Raw genomic sequence first — 14,456 nt, 5'->3', positions numbered from 1 at the left:
GCTAAGAAAGTTTGCATGTACCATTTCCAATGTAAACATTGAACAAAAAGCTCAACACATAGCTTCTTCACTTAGTTATTCAACTAAACTTGGCTCCAGCAGCTAAGCAAGTCTTCCCAAGCACTTCCCAAACCTCTGCCCATGAACACCCATGTACCTATCGCTAAAGCCTGCCTCGGGCTGCTCTCTGAATATGGCTTTTCAGCTGTGGGAACTGTGTGTCAGCTCTGTCCTACATCAGTTGTGGGAAGTCCTGCAGATGGGAGATGCCTGGCCTCCCAATACAAAAGTCCCTCACAGAAAATGCTGCAACAATTTCCAAACTAGGTCAGCTCGAGGAAGCCTGAAGCACCCAGCTAGCCCCAACACCCATGAGACAGACTTGTGCCTGTTAGTCCACTGAAAGCAAGGAACAGCAAGACAAACAGAATATTCCAGCTTGGAATGTGCTGACAATCCAAGTGAGTGAACCACTGAGGGAGGCACCAAGACATAAATCAAGAGCTTAAACACCCAAATGTGGGAATTTTAAGAGACACTGGTTGGATCATTTCTCATAACAGCACTGAAGTAGTGAGTCAAGAAATGTCAGTTACTAATGAGCAAGACAGAATTCTGTCTTTGAACACAGAATGTCCACCAAAGGACAGACACAGAAGACTAAAGATTAATTCAAATCAGGCCAGACTGTAGTTTTGCATTATACCTCCCTAATACCATGTCTTACTTTTGGCTCCAATACTGCTGCAACACAACAATTCTCAATACATTACAACTCAAAGAAGAAAGCTTAGACTTCACAGTCTACTACTTCAATGCAATCTAGAAGAGCTTGTATAGAAGCCTGCAGTCTACAGTTACAGGAGGAAGAAGAGTGAGACACCCTCACAGGTTAGACTAGCATACGTCTGCTGAATACTTCCTGTGAGATGAAGTTTCTGTGAAGCCCTCCATCTCCTCCTCAGAGGTCCCTCTTCCTCACCCTCTATCTGTCACTATTTAAGACAAACAAGATCCCACCCCCCTGACATCCACAAACTCAGTATTCCTTTAAAAAAAGACAAAAAGGCCTCGATTACCCTGCCAGAGGCAAAAGGTCTCAACAAGATCCACCAGCCAGAACTAAGTAACAACCACTACAATGTTTGGTGCTCAGCCGTTCTTCTAAAGCAGGAGCAGTAACAGGCATTTCAAATCTTTTCATCTTAAATTTAATACTCTCAAAAGCAGTAGAAAAGTCCCTGCCTTTTTCAGACAGCGAACACAAGACTTGCAGAAGTGCACTTGCAGACAGAACATGTGAACGTGTCTCATTAAGACAGCTTGAAACTTTGAAAGCCACAGATAAAAGATAAGCAGTCAGGGAAGCAGAAACTGCTTTCTCCGTTCTGAGAGAGGCTAACACTTAGAAATAAACTGCCTTTCCACTGTCCTCTTCCCCTCTGAAAATTGCATTGAGCTGTGCAATCTTCCTAGCCAAGACATTTTTGGAGTTAAGTGACAATGACGTTCTAGGAAGCAACAGGAAAGAACTCCAGCTCTGATCCATGCTGGGATGAAAAAAGTCTGAGTCCAAACAACATTAATTCTGAGTGCAAGTCTACACCACAGTAACAAATCTTCACTAACTGGGGCAGAAGGAAGTGTGGTGCAGCATTTAAGGGCTCTTTAGAGCAGTGCGTGGCAGCTGATGCTACCCTAAATAATTTAGCAGTTAAGAATACCATTAAGCATGAATAGTCAAGCATTCCTAGCCAAAACTCCTAAACCTGGAGGGTTTCCAATGGAAAAAAGTGACAAGATACAGTCAAAACCCCAGAGTTCTTATCAAGAGCATAGAAGCTACACTATTTACACAATCTTCTCAGAAAGAGCTTCTCCATCCCTATACAAAGTAAATCTTCACAGTGCCTCCTACAAATAAGGTACCATACTAAGCACAGGTTTCCAAGTTCTGAGTACTTAAAGTTCTACAGCACTTTAGCACTAGTTATTTGCAGCCCTATACAAGTCACTAGCTTCAGTGACTAAGTAATTAATCCTTAAGGTACAGAAAAAGCAAAGACTCAAAAAAATAGAGATCTTTAGAACCGGTTCTATTTTTCAAACACTAAGGATAACCCAAATTCCAATTCTGCAGGAATTAAACAGGAATCACAATAATTTGTTTCAGCATAAAAATAAGAGTTGAAGCTGCTGCCTGACAAAATGTCATTCTACTTCCCAGTAGCTCTTTGTTTCAGCACACCAGTATTGTTTCTAATAAGTTATACTCACTTGTAGCAGAACCAAGGAGATTTTTTGAAGATTTTTCTTCCCCTGTATTATAATCCAACAGATAATCTAGGCATGAAGAAGAACACTTATGACTATGAAAATTATATGTATCACAAGCAAAGAAAATAAACCCCAAGACTTAAAATGTCATTCAACTATGTCAGTCTGACATTGTGAAAACAAAACTACAAGAAATAAAGTCAGAGGTCAGATAGCACATACTGAAATATCAAGCTAAGCAATGAGAAACCCCAGGAGGCTCAGTGTTTAAGCTTCAGTTTCCCCACAATTCATGGCATCAATGCAGCAAACAGCTCACTGAGCTTTTTATAAGCTTCCCTCCCCACCCCATGAGGGCTGGAGATAGGTCTTTTCATATTTTTTATTTAAACACAAAGCCTGAGTGCCAAAATAAGCACCTTCCCAATTGCTTGCTGCACTGATCATACAATCAATCTTGGGAAACAGGATATGGATGTTAAGAATAAAGCTGTTCTCTGTGAACAATTTTGATTTTTTTAGTTATCCTTTACTACTGTCAGCAGAAGAAGATACTACTGGCTAGCCTGCCAAGTGAAATAGAGACTTATTTATGAGCATTTTAAAGCAACCCTCCAAACAGTTAGAACACATTGTGTAAAACTTAAAGGGATTGTTGGATAAGCCCAGAACTGCTCAACTACTGTCAACAAGACTAAGCGTAAATTTAGCAGTCAAATCATTTAGCATATGCAAGGAATGACAAGTCACCAGAGTAGCACAAGACACATCTGAATGGCTAAAGATGCAGAAATTGTTTGCTTACCATAATCTTCATCAAAGAGTTCTTGTCGTTCAGACTGATACTGAGAATCAGCTATTTCTTCATACTCTTCAACCATGCTAGTACCAAATACCCTATGAACAGAGTTTTAAAATAAAATATTAGTGTATAAAATATTAGTCTATTAATAATGTAATTACTTGATATCATTTATAATTAGATAAGGAATATAAAATATTTATGTAAAATGTAGCAAAGATGAGCAACAGTTGCCTTCAGTTAACCAAGACCAAGCAGCAGACAAAACTTGCACCCACAAAGTCCATGCTTTCAAGTTCTGCACCAAATGAAGACCCCATTTTTAATTCTAGGAATTCCAAAGTGACTTTCCATCCATATTTAACTTGTACTCATATCAAGACTTCCTTGTCTCAAGCTTTCCATGAGCTCTTACACCTCCACTTCAGCTCCAACTTTATGATTACCTATTCACAACTACCTCACCTTGCACGCTATGTTCTTTGATGTGATCTGCCAAAAAATCAAATCAATCTAATTTAAAACAGTCTAATCAACTGAAAAAATGGTTTGGCTTACAACACTGAAGTTCCCAGGTTCAAGTCCTGACAGAGCTCTGACAGGTGAATTAAAATTGTTTTTTTAGGTGCAGCACACAGGCTGATTATTCTGTCATCTATACAGAGCTGTTCTGATTTAGCTGCTCCAAGCATTACTAACTGTATGCACCTGGGGTGCCACGCAACAGGGCAGCTTCTAAAAACACCCACCACACCTGCTCCTTTTAGTTCACCACTTGCTCCTTGTTTCACTTGGGCAGCCTTGAAATGCTCACGTCCTCCTGTAAGGCTGCTCACACTCCTGTTTCCTAACACCAACAACCCCAAATATAAACTATCCCTTACATACAGAAGAATCAAATTAAAGAATTCAAAGCTTCTTTAAACAGATGTGAAGCATGCTATGCCACTACTTCAACTCACACTATCTGCAACTAACAAATATACCACAAGCTAGAATTTCTTGCCCAGCTATTATTAGAACATGCTAATCCTCACTGCAAGGAGGCAGAAAGACAAAACAAGAAATTACCTTATAAGACTTAAAGGACAAAAATGTTCCGATCCAAAGTGTGATATCAACTCCACCTAAAGAATAAGAGGTACTTAAAACTCTAAAGATGTAGAGTCAACAGTTCATTTAATATCTTTGAAATTGCAATTTACTCAATGGATTTGTAGATTGCCCATAACAGAAAAGAAATGGAAAGATTTGATCTTGCCATGCATTAAAGTGCTGAGTCGCAGCAGAGAACACCCCAAGCCCCATGCATTCATCATTCCAAAGAAGAGGTTGCTAACCTTTATGTACTTGATGAACATCTGAAGCAAGAAAAAGGAAAACAAACAAACAAAAAATAGATGTCAGTACAAAGGCTGAACACATGCCACAGGCAACTACAGAGTTTTGTTGGTTTTAATTCAGTACTAAAAACGCCTAAGACAAGTTATGAAGGATAAAGTTCTGATGCTACTTCATCTGCCTTAGGTAGCAAGATTTCATTTAGCCCTCGTACCTTGCAGATAGAAGGTATCATGCAACAAGTATTTTATCAATTAAATTAAGTTACTCAGTTTTTCTAGGCAGCATGATTTCAGACAGAATACTGAAGAGTTAAATTTAGGCATTTTACTTCCCTTAAAGAGCACAGATTATAGAAAGTCACTCAAAAGAAAAAACAGCATGCATTCTCTGAACTGCTGCTCCTTCACATTCAACAACATGCTTCAGTTTAAAGACACACCTCTGGAAGAACATGTATAGATAGAGCATCTGATGATACATTTGGAACCTTCAGTCATGTGTGTATTTCTAGGGAGAACCTGACTACACACTGATGTTTATTTAATCTAAATTAACTGGCAAGTGTAGAATGCATTTATTTGACCACTATGCTATGTGGATGCTAACAATGAAGGACTGTAACAGGCCACAAGAATACTCCCATAATAGTCACTTGGTTGTAGGAGTACTTTTCATTTTGATATGAGTCCATTAACCCACGTAAAATCCAGACTTTATGAAAACATTTTTTGGATTCTTTTTCTGTATACCAGGCACACTTAGAACCTGCTTACTTGTCATGCTATAGAGTTACAACATGACAGAAACATCCCTCAGATTTTTACCATGCTACACTACACTACTGAAGGCAGTACACAGTATCCACCAAGGGATTAAGTGCTGAAGCATCTAGTGTACTTCTGGAACTTCACTGACAAGAAAGTTTCCAGCTACCTTAAGGCACTAATTCAGCCAGAAAGCAGAATTAAAAATAAATGAAATCTTCATCCAGAATTTCTCATGCAGAATTTCTGGGTAGAGAAGTTAGATAACCATCATTCATAGCTACTTCTCCATGAAAGCACAAACAAAAATTATGATTACTTTGGCAAGCACCATAATTAGAAGGTTACACATGACTAGAGGACCTAAAAAGTCTGTATTTTATTTGAATTTAAGCCTCTACTACATCCCAATATTTTCACAAAAGCTTTTATCCCAGTCCAAGTGCCACATTATCAATGAAGTTCTATTCCCTTTGAGTCTCCTGAGTAAAGATTGCTTACTGCACATTATTTTGAAGGCAGAGAGGTCTCTGCACGTGCTCCAGTAGCTGTAAGCCTAATTAATTAGCACGACTGAATAACTGCAAAACCGCACTTGTAGTCTACCCATGAGAGCCAGAACTCAACAGCTCAGGAGACAGCTGGTTAAATCAGAACAGAACATGGTCTGGATTTTTCTTAATTCAGATAGCAACTAAGTAAGTACTGGGACAGAAGGTTAACAGGTGCTTCCCAAGATCCTTTCAGCTGCTGTCTCAAGGAAGGTGACCAGGGTTTAGCATGTGGCCAATCACACTGAAGGCCATTAATGAAACTAGCACAATTAATGGTAGAGCATGCTTCAATAACATGTTTATCTGGGTGCTTCGTTACACAGGGTAAGCCCAGCAAACCCCCCCTTCCCTGAGAAGCCTGGAGTTTGCACTAATAAGTTACCTTAACGTATTTTGCATACATCTGTTCATCCAGAGGAAAGCTTTGGACATTTCTCTCATCCCTGGCATGGAAGGTACCTAATTTAATCCATTTGTTTGTTGGATACCTAGAAAAGAAACAATGAAGTCACCAAATGAAATGCAAGAATTTGCTGTTTACAGACATTTGTCAATGTTTCTCAAAACATCTTTTCACAGAAGAAATACTTTTTTTTCCCCCCCTCAGTTGTGAGACAGGGTATTTCCCCTGTTTGGGGTTTTTTTCATGGAAAGAGGAATTACAAGATAAGTCTAGTCCCAACACAGCCTCAGCAGTATCTCTTCACAAGCTTACTACAGCGTGCAAGTCCTTCAAGATGAAACTCTACTTGATCAAATTACTGAAATTCAACAGCCTACAGAAAAGTTTCTGGAACTGAAAAAGCTCTCAGATGAACACTGAGGAACATGACATAAGTGATAGGTTGTAAATGTTACTGTAAGCAAGCAGCAAAAACTGTGAGCAAAGTGGAGTTAGAAACAGGCAACAGATCAAGTGTGGAAAATCAGAATCCACACACTCTGAGCACTGAAGTCAGTACAAGTGTCTCCTCTTTCACATACCAGAACAATCTGCTCTCTTCCAAAAGTGCTGGGGGTACAACATGGCCTACAACACAATAAAGCCGCCCTTTAATGAGCCCTTCAACCAACCAGCAGTATTGTCACCCCTTCCACTTCTGCTGTGGTGCACTTTTGTTTTTACATAGTTTGGGATATTTATTTATTTTTTTTTGACACAGTTCAGCACTGCAGACCAACTAAGCCATGTAAAAATGGTCTAGAGCGATAAGGAGACACCCCACATCCCCAGTGGCATTCTGTTAAGGGACATTCATTTTATGATAGGCCATCCACTACCTAGCTACTGTATCACTTCTACTGCTTCGTTGCTACTTTTCAACAAGTTTTTCCTCTTTATTTCTAAGGTGGCAAAGAAAAACTACAGGAAGCATGGACAGAACTCAAACCATCTCTTCTAGGACCTCACAGTTGCCTTTCCATAGAAAAAAGCTAGTGACTGATAATATGCACAAGAAAAATCCAGGTAATTTCACAATGAATTACTCTTTGCACAACAACAGGCATACAGAGATCATGTTTTACAGAGCTGTTTTAATAATTACTTCATTTTTCATTCAAAGAGCAGGTTTTGATAACATACCTGTCACTGATAGACACCAGAAAGTCTTTAGGAGTGGAAGAGAATAATTCATGATTTGCAATGTCAAGCTGCTTCACTTGGACTGGTTCACAGAGCTCAATAACAAACCTTGAAGAAAAAAAAAAAAAGGAGTTATTTTAAACAAGCCCTTTTCCTAGAACAGTTAGAATCCTCAGCCCTTTATCTTGTTATTGCATCCTTCACTGGGTATAAAACAACACTACAAAAATGCTGTACAGTAGGGCATCGCTGCACCCTTCAAAGCCACTACTGACATTTACTGCACAACCAGTAACTCTAGAGAGCTCTTGCAGCTACAAGAAGCTTCACTGGTAGGCAAGTAGTCACAGAACTAAAAACTAAAGCTAAGAAGCCTTTACACCACACCTGAAATACCAGTTCGTACATGGTAAATGACAGTCCCCTGCCCTACAATTATCTGACAGCTGGGGAAAGAAAACAAAATCTTTACTTGAACACATGGTGCTTTATCTTTTGCAAGATTATAATTATCCAAAACTACAAATACTAAAGTTATCCTCTTAAACTTACTTCAAGTATTAGAGACAGAATTCTAAGGGGGGCACAATAACCTCAGAGTTCCTTACACAAATACTTCAAGCAGACACACCAAAGTTAAGTCAGTCCCACAGGATACGTACAGCCCCATCATGATGGGAAACTATAACGATTCAAGTCATACAAGCAAACCACAGTAACCTACCAGATTTTAGTGCTGCAAGGATTTAGCATATAAAGGTCCATGTTTTCCATCAATATAGCTGAAGTGCTCTGTATAAAGAAAAGAATTAGTATCTATAATACTATAGAGACTAATGCAGCATGCCAAGGCTTCCCCCCAACCAAAAATAAGTTTGACATTAGTTACATAGACCAATAGCAACTTTCCTGACATTCTAAGCAAGAGAACATGTAGGGGACAGTCCAGCATGTGTGGGCAATCATAAATTATTTACTATGGCAAGCTATTTAACACAGCTTTGTTCAATTTCCATTCTGATTGCAGCCTCTGCACCCCATCCGGTTTACTTAAAGTACATTTTTCTATAGCAATCCCTCTTAAAACAAGAGACAGAGTTTGTTTGTTTTTTGTTAAGTCAAAAAATCACAATAAACCCAAACACAAAAATTAAAGATTACTTTCAGAGTTCCATGTTCAGCTTTAAGTAATTGTGCTTTGTACTCCCTCCCTGCATAAGAGCAAGCTGAAATATTACACACTAATAGTTAGCAAATTACTTACCTTTGCCTCTGGATTTGCTGCCAGAATTTTGGCACCACACTCTACAGAGGCGTAGTTATTTCTATTTTTCTGGACCTTTTTTGTGGAATGCTGCCCACCAACAGCAGAAGGGTGCATTGACTGACCTGGGAACAAGAAAATATTGCTACTATAAGCAGCCACAAAAACAAGCAGTCTTCACTTTTAGAGAACTGCTGCTCACTGCTTCTATAAAATAAATGCTATTAATTATGTAGTTTTAGTAGAAAAACGACATTCCAGGCTGTGTTCCAAATTTGCTATCCAAATTTCAAGTGGCCCATATTTAGCCCAAACCAAAGCCCAAGCTTACTCTTTTCTTTCTCCACTTCCATGACTTTCTTCTTCCATTCATCAAATGTTGGAATGTCTCCAGGGTCCTTTGGAGTTATCACTGATGTAGGATCAATTTCTCCTGTTTTCTTATAGTCTTTCTGCAAAATGAAGAGCCACCAATTGTTAATATTTTTCAGTACCAACAATGAAAACAAAGATGAAGCTGAAATGCTTTTTTTAGAGAGCCTGCTCTCATCAAGTCAACAGCACGTACTTTGTTTGAACTCATGTTAAAAACTTAGTGCCAAGGTAAGCTCACAAACCAGAAGAAAAATGTGTAACTATTTTCCTCACAGAATTATGGATTCTTTCATTCAGAGGCTGGTATAGTTTTTGGCTAAACTAACACATCTTAAGCCAGCCATAAGCCTCCTGCCTCATAAAGTCTGTTTTTCTTCAAGAATTTTGCTTTTCCTCCAAAGGAGAAAAGCTTTCCCTTAAGAGAAATGTCCAAATATGGATGTTGGCCATGACAGCATTCCAGAGGGTTTCTGGAGTTTCTGAACACCTCAGAAAACAGCAGAAACAATTATTCATTTTAAACCTTTATTTAGTGTTTCATGATAAAAGACATAATGTTTTGGATTTGCTTGACAGAGCAGCAACCCTTTTAAGTTTAGACTTGAAACAGTACAGCATATGGTTAACTTCTTTGTACAAACACATTTCCAGCACACCCCCAGATGTGCAAAATTTTTGCTAGACATTTCAAGAGTAGAGGTTATTCATAGACAACATTTTACAGGTAGTTTCCAGAACGACTGCTTTGTAGGTTGACATTTTCTTTGCATTTAAAGCAAGAATTATTCACGTATAGTTCTACAGCTGAAAGCCCTCAAAAGAGAGTCAAGCCCACACATGTTGCAAAAGCAAGAGAATTCTTCACATGACTACACCGCAACAGAATTTTAGATTTGGTGTACCCAAAAATACAACCCCACATACACTTAGAAATGAGGGGACCTAAAGAAAGCTCTATCTTCCTCTCCCAAGAAAGTTCAGGATATAAGATGCTCCTTGGACAGTGCAAAAGTGGTAAGCTAACACAACAAGCAATGCCAAATCATGCTCTTGCTTAACTATGACAACAGGCCAAAGCCTGAACTATGTCAATTGCATGTGTCTTTGAAGTGTTAAGTTAAATAAAACATCTTGGCTTATTTGGCTTTTGGGTTTTTTCTTTAATAATTTGCCCCAGTGTGTTTGTGATAAGTTCTTTAGAAGACTCTTCCCTACTACAGGTAATTGATTTAAGGCGTGCTGTACTCTGTTCAATAATCTTGGGAAGAACTTCATAGTTGGAAGAGAGAGTTAAACAAGTTTAGTGACAGTTTAAATGTGATCCCAAAATAGCAAAAAATGGTATTACCACAACCTTGGTCATTCTTGACCTATTTTTAAAAGTAACCTTTAGGTAGTGCCTCACAATGCGAGCATAAAAGCAGTTAAGTATGAAAGACCTGTCTAGCTAGAGTATCCCACCTTAACAGCAGCTAAAAGAGATTCCTAGGAAAGAATAAAAAAACATACCAAGTGTTCTGTATTTCTTCCAAATATCATTTTTGTCTCCAGCCATCTCCTTGCTACTCAGGAACTTCCTGACAGTCTAGATTCAATCCTGTGAATTCTCTTCTACATGATTACCTGGACCATACAACACCCCCTTCCTTTTCCTTTTAAATCTGTTAAAATATTCAGCATCCACAGCATCTTGCAGAGAGTCCCACCTTCACTATCTGTTGCACAAAGAACATTTGTTCTGGACCTCGCTCCAGGCAGTTATTTGATGTCCCCAAGTTTTGTACTTGAAGACTTGGGTCAGAAAAAGCTGTTGTGTGCCCATGGATCAACCTTGCTGCCCTTTTCTCCCAGTTTATGAGGGCTTTGTTCAGATGGCACTATCAGAACTGCATGCTGCGCTCACAGGATGACAGCTGCATGTTTACACGTGGCAATCAGAAAGAGTGAAGGACATTACTCATGCTGAGCAATGGTGATAACCTAACAGGGCATTAGGCTCCCCATGTACCAAGCGGGTATCAGTGTGACTTACCTCCCTTTTTAAGTTCTCTGAGGCATTCAGGGCAGATTTTTGCTCATCTGCCCCCTTTTCAGCTGCTGAAACTTTTGACTCAAACTCAGATTTTGTCTTTTTTCCCTTGCCATGTGAAGATGATATGTTCTCTATGTGTTGACCTGCAAGGCTGAAAGTTTTCAGAGTATTAGGACAGATAAAGTGATCGCATTTTCAGCGATATGCATTATTAAACACAGATAAATAGGTAGAGAAGCAAGCACATGCAAATGTTTGTTGCAAGGCCAGGGCAGAAAAGAACAATTACCCTTAAATTATTCAGGCTCACAGCCTACTTCAATACTCACCTTTCTGGTGGACTGACAAAAGAGGAAGGCTCACTCTGAGGGTCAGTCTCAAGTGTCCCACCAATATCACAGTCAGGTTCCAACTGCTCCGTTTCACTAGAGCTGATTACAGGGGTATCAGCACGGGAATTTTCTATTGCACTGAAAGGAAAGAAGTAACATGCTTTATACCTTGTGATAACACAAGCAAGCCTTGCAATCAATCACCTAAAGATACCTGAAAGTTTTAGAAAAGCAACGTTCTCACAGAACTCATTAAGAGAGGAATGAGGGGTATGCTACACTGGTGGAACTGCATTCTCTGCTGTACCCACGCAGGAATGGAATTTCCTTTTCTAGACTACTTGTCTCAAAGGACACAAAGCTAGCCTCTCATCCTGCACATCTCTCATCTAACATCTTACCAAACACTGCAATGGATAAATTTTCCCATCACCAGCACACATTAGGAACAGCTTTGTGTTACCTGACTGCCAGCAATCACCCCTTTTCAAAGGAACCAAACACAGGATTATGTCCATCACTGAAAGCTCCCAAGTCAATGGGCAGCAGTCAGAACAGATCTGGCTAAAACTAGAGAAGAAAAGGGGTAGCAAACCAATATATGGTAGAGCCAGTCAAACTTCTTTTGCACTATATTATTCTTTTTGTGCTGGTGTAAGAAAAATGATGTAACCCACTAGACCATTATCTGCACCAGTAGCAGCCCCAACGAGCCACACTACCACCAGCTTACTACTACCCGCCCAGAAAGGCTGAACACACCCCATCAGATGAGGGTAAAAACCAAGAAGAAAGCCCCCCATACACTCTTCAGAAACAATGGAATGGGTGGGGAGGAGGAAACAGACAAATAACTTTCAGTGAATAACTTCTGTGACTGTCCTCTCTTCTCCAGTACAGGGATGACTTTCATACTGATCTAGAAGGTTATAAACCAGATTTAAACAAAAGCTTTATTCTGCCTCAAATTTGAACATAAGCTTTCTTCAACAGCAGCAAACTAGGTTAATCCAATATCATGATACAGAGCTGCCAAAACACAAACAGCATGTCAGCAACTTAAAAGGGGATCTTTTGGGTTCACTCTCTGCTACAATTATCCACAGAAGCAGCTGCAACAAACCCAGGGAGCCAGTTTTAGTACCTCTCACATGATAAGGTTCCCACAGCATAAACAAAAAGCCTCACAGATATTCAAGACTTCTTGCTATGTAGCAAAATCTACCAAACAGCATGAATACAAAAATTTATTAGCTCCAAACAGAGGAGTAACTTCTCCAAATGCCCCAAAACACACATCTGAGATGCGTGGATCAGTCCTGCATTTAACACTCCAATGACTGAAGTAACATTGACCACTACACTTAAAATCAAGCAGCTCCACATATTCGTGATCTCAGTGGATAGGTGACAGCATGAATTACCATCAGCTGAATAAATTATGGAACAAGCATGAACCTGACTGGCCTCAAGTAACTCATTTTGGCAGAAGGTGAGTAGCACAAGCCCAAAAGCTGTAGTGCTCCCCCTCCTTTGGATAATTCCACTTGTTAGCAGCTTGGCCTTAATTTCTGAAGTGCATCACCAAGCTCACTTTGCTCAGCAGCTGTCCTTACTTGCAGCCAGAAGAGCAGCTCACATTATTTTTAAAGTTTTCCCCAGATTTGAGTCTGGATAGAAAAGCTGCAATCAGTGCTGTCATAAAAGAAGATTAATTACAAAGTTAAAAGGGTTTGGAATAATATTACTTCCAGAACATTCTGACGAAGAGGTCAGACTGGCAACACCTAAGGGAGCTGGACTTTGTTATACTGATGGGAATCAGCATCTGAAACAGGAAAAATGCTGTCTGGAGATAACAAATGCAGCTGAGTCTTTTTAAAGCTCTTGTTTAAGTATGGAGTTGGACTACAGCTGGTTTGGATATTGGAGAACAAAGAGAGCACCTATTACTATTTAAAGCTAAACCAAAGTTTGAAATACTGTACAAATATGCATCTCTCCCCTACTCAATCTACACTTTTATGCCTGTAAATGGTACTAGTGTCAGAACACTACTGCCAAGCATTAACACAGTATTCCACACTACTGCCAAGCATCACTCCAATATTCCACAGCTACAACAGCAAGGCTATTTTCAACAACTGCAAGATACTAAGCTGAAGGTCGAATAGAAACATCCTGAACCTTGTTAGATAAGCAAATCAGTACAGTAGGCAACAAAAGCTATAAAAAAGGACAGACACTGAAATTATATTCCAGTTTTGCTTTGTAAAGACAGCAGTATTTGGTACATTGATTTTCAAATACTTGCAATTAAAGACACTAGGAAGTACCAAAAGGTGCTCAAGAATTAGCCCTCACAGACAGGGCAAGATCAGTCAGCAGACAAGGTTTGCAGACCTTTTATATGGTAAAGAAACTAAATTTGGTAGAGAAACTGAATTTGGAAAACCAGAAAATATATACTTTTAAAACAAACAAAACCAAGGACAAGAGAAGTCTCCGAAACTTTAGATGTGTTATGTTTTTAATCTACCAAAGGACTAGATCTTTATCAGCAATCAGAAGAATATATTTCCCCTTAAAACACTTTAAAAACCACAGGAGGATTTTGTGAAAGTACCTAGAAGTAGACGTAAATTTCCATACAACAGTTTGCACCTGCTCACACAGCGTTCCAATGTAAGGGAAGCTAAATTATGCACATCCACTCCTGAAGACTGCCTGCAGCAGAGGCAGATCTGCAATATACTACTACATATCAGAACTACAGACTGACTTGGTTGTGCTCACACTAAAATTTATTTCATCAAAAGTCCTTTCATGTCAGAACTTATTTTAGACTGCTCTAAGTCCTGGAGTAAAATTCGGCAAAGTTCTTCCTTCCCTGAAAGCCGAGGCCGTTGCTGAAGCAGCCTTGATGCTTGTTATCACAGATGTAAAACCACATTTGCAAAGGGCAGAAATGCTTACAGTTAAGACCTGAGGGCTTTTGCAGTACAGATTACCCAGTACATAAAGAACTTAAGATTTTTTTTCATCAAAGCAGCTGCTTAGAAGCTGATAACGGCAATAACAGGCCACTTCATGCAAGTACACAACTCTTAATCCATGTCTGGAATAA

At 39.3% G+C, this 14,456-nt stretch overlaps 1 protein-coding gene across 1 annotated transcript in view; it reads right to left on the bottom strand.

Moving 5' to 3' along the window:
* Positions 1–14,456, bottom strand: part of SUCO (SUN domain containing ossification factor) — a gene marked incomplete at its 5' end in the record, with an annotated part of 38,403 nt that overhangs the window by 9,653 nt on the left and 14,294 nt on the right. Inside the window, 11 exons of the mRNA XM_084266206.1 lie at positions 2,278–2,343; positions 3,083–3,174; positions 4,151–4,206; positions 4,420–4,440; positions 6,124–6,229; positions 7,327–7,434; positions 8,051–8,118; positions 8,591–8,715; positions 8,922–9,042; positions 10,998–11,148; positions 11,327–11,467. Coding sequence (XP_084122332.1) covers positions 2,278–2,343; positions 3,083–3,174; positions 4,151–4,206; positions 4,420–4,440; positions 6,124–6,229; positions 7,327–7,434; positions 8,051–8,118; positions 8,591–8,715; positions 8,922–9,042; positions 10,998–11,148; positions 11,327–11,467 — 1,055 coding nt within the window. The remainder of the gene's footprint in view (positions 1–2,277; positions 2,344–3,082; positions 3,175–4,150; positions 4,207–4,419; positions 4,441–6,123; positions 6,230–7,326; positions 7,435–8,050; positions 8,119–8,590; positions 8,716–8,921; positions 9,043–10,997; positions 11,149–11,326; positions 11,468–14,456) is intronic.

Source organism: Gallinula chloropus (genome assembly GCF_964237585.1).
Source record: "Gallinula chloropus genome assembly, chromosome: 6".
In the NCBI taxonomy this organism is placed as follows: domain Eukaryota; kingdom Metazoa; phylum Chordata; class Aves; order Gruiformes; family Rallidae; genus Gallinula; species Gallinula chloropus.
Note: the sequence above shows the minus strand (reverse complement) of the source record. Positions and strands in the feature narration are given on the sequence as shown.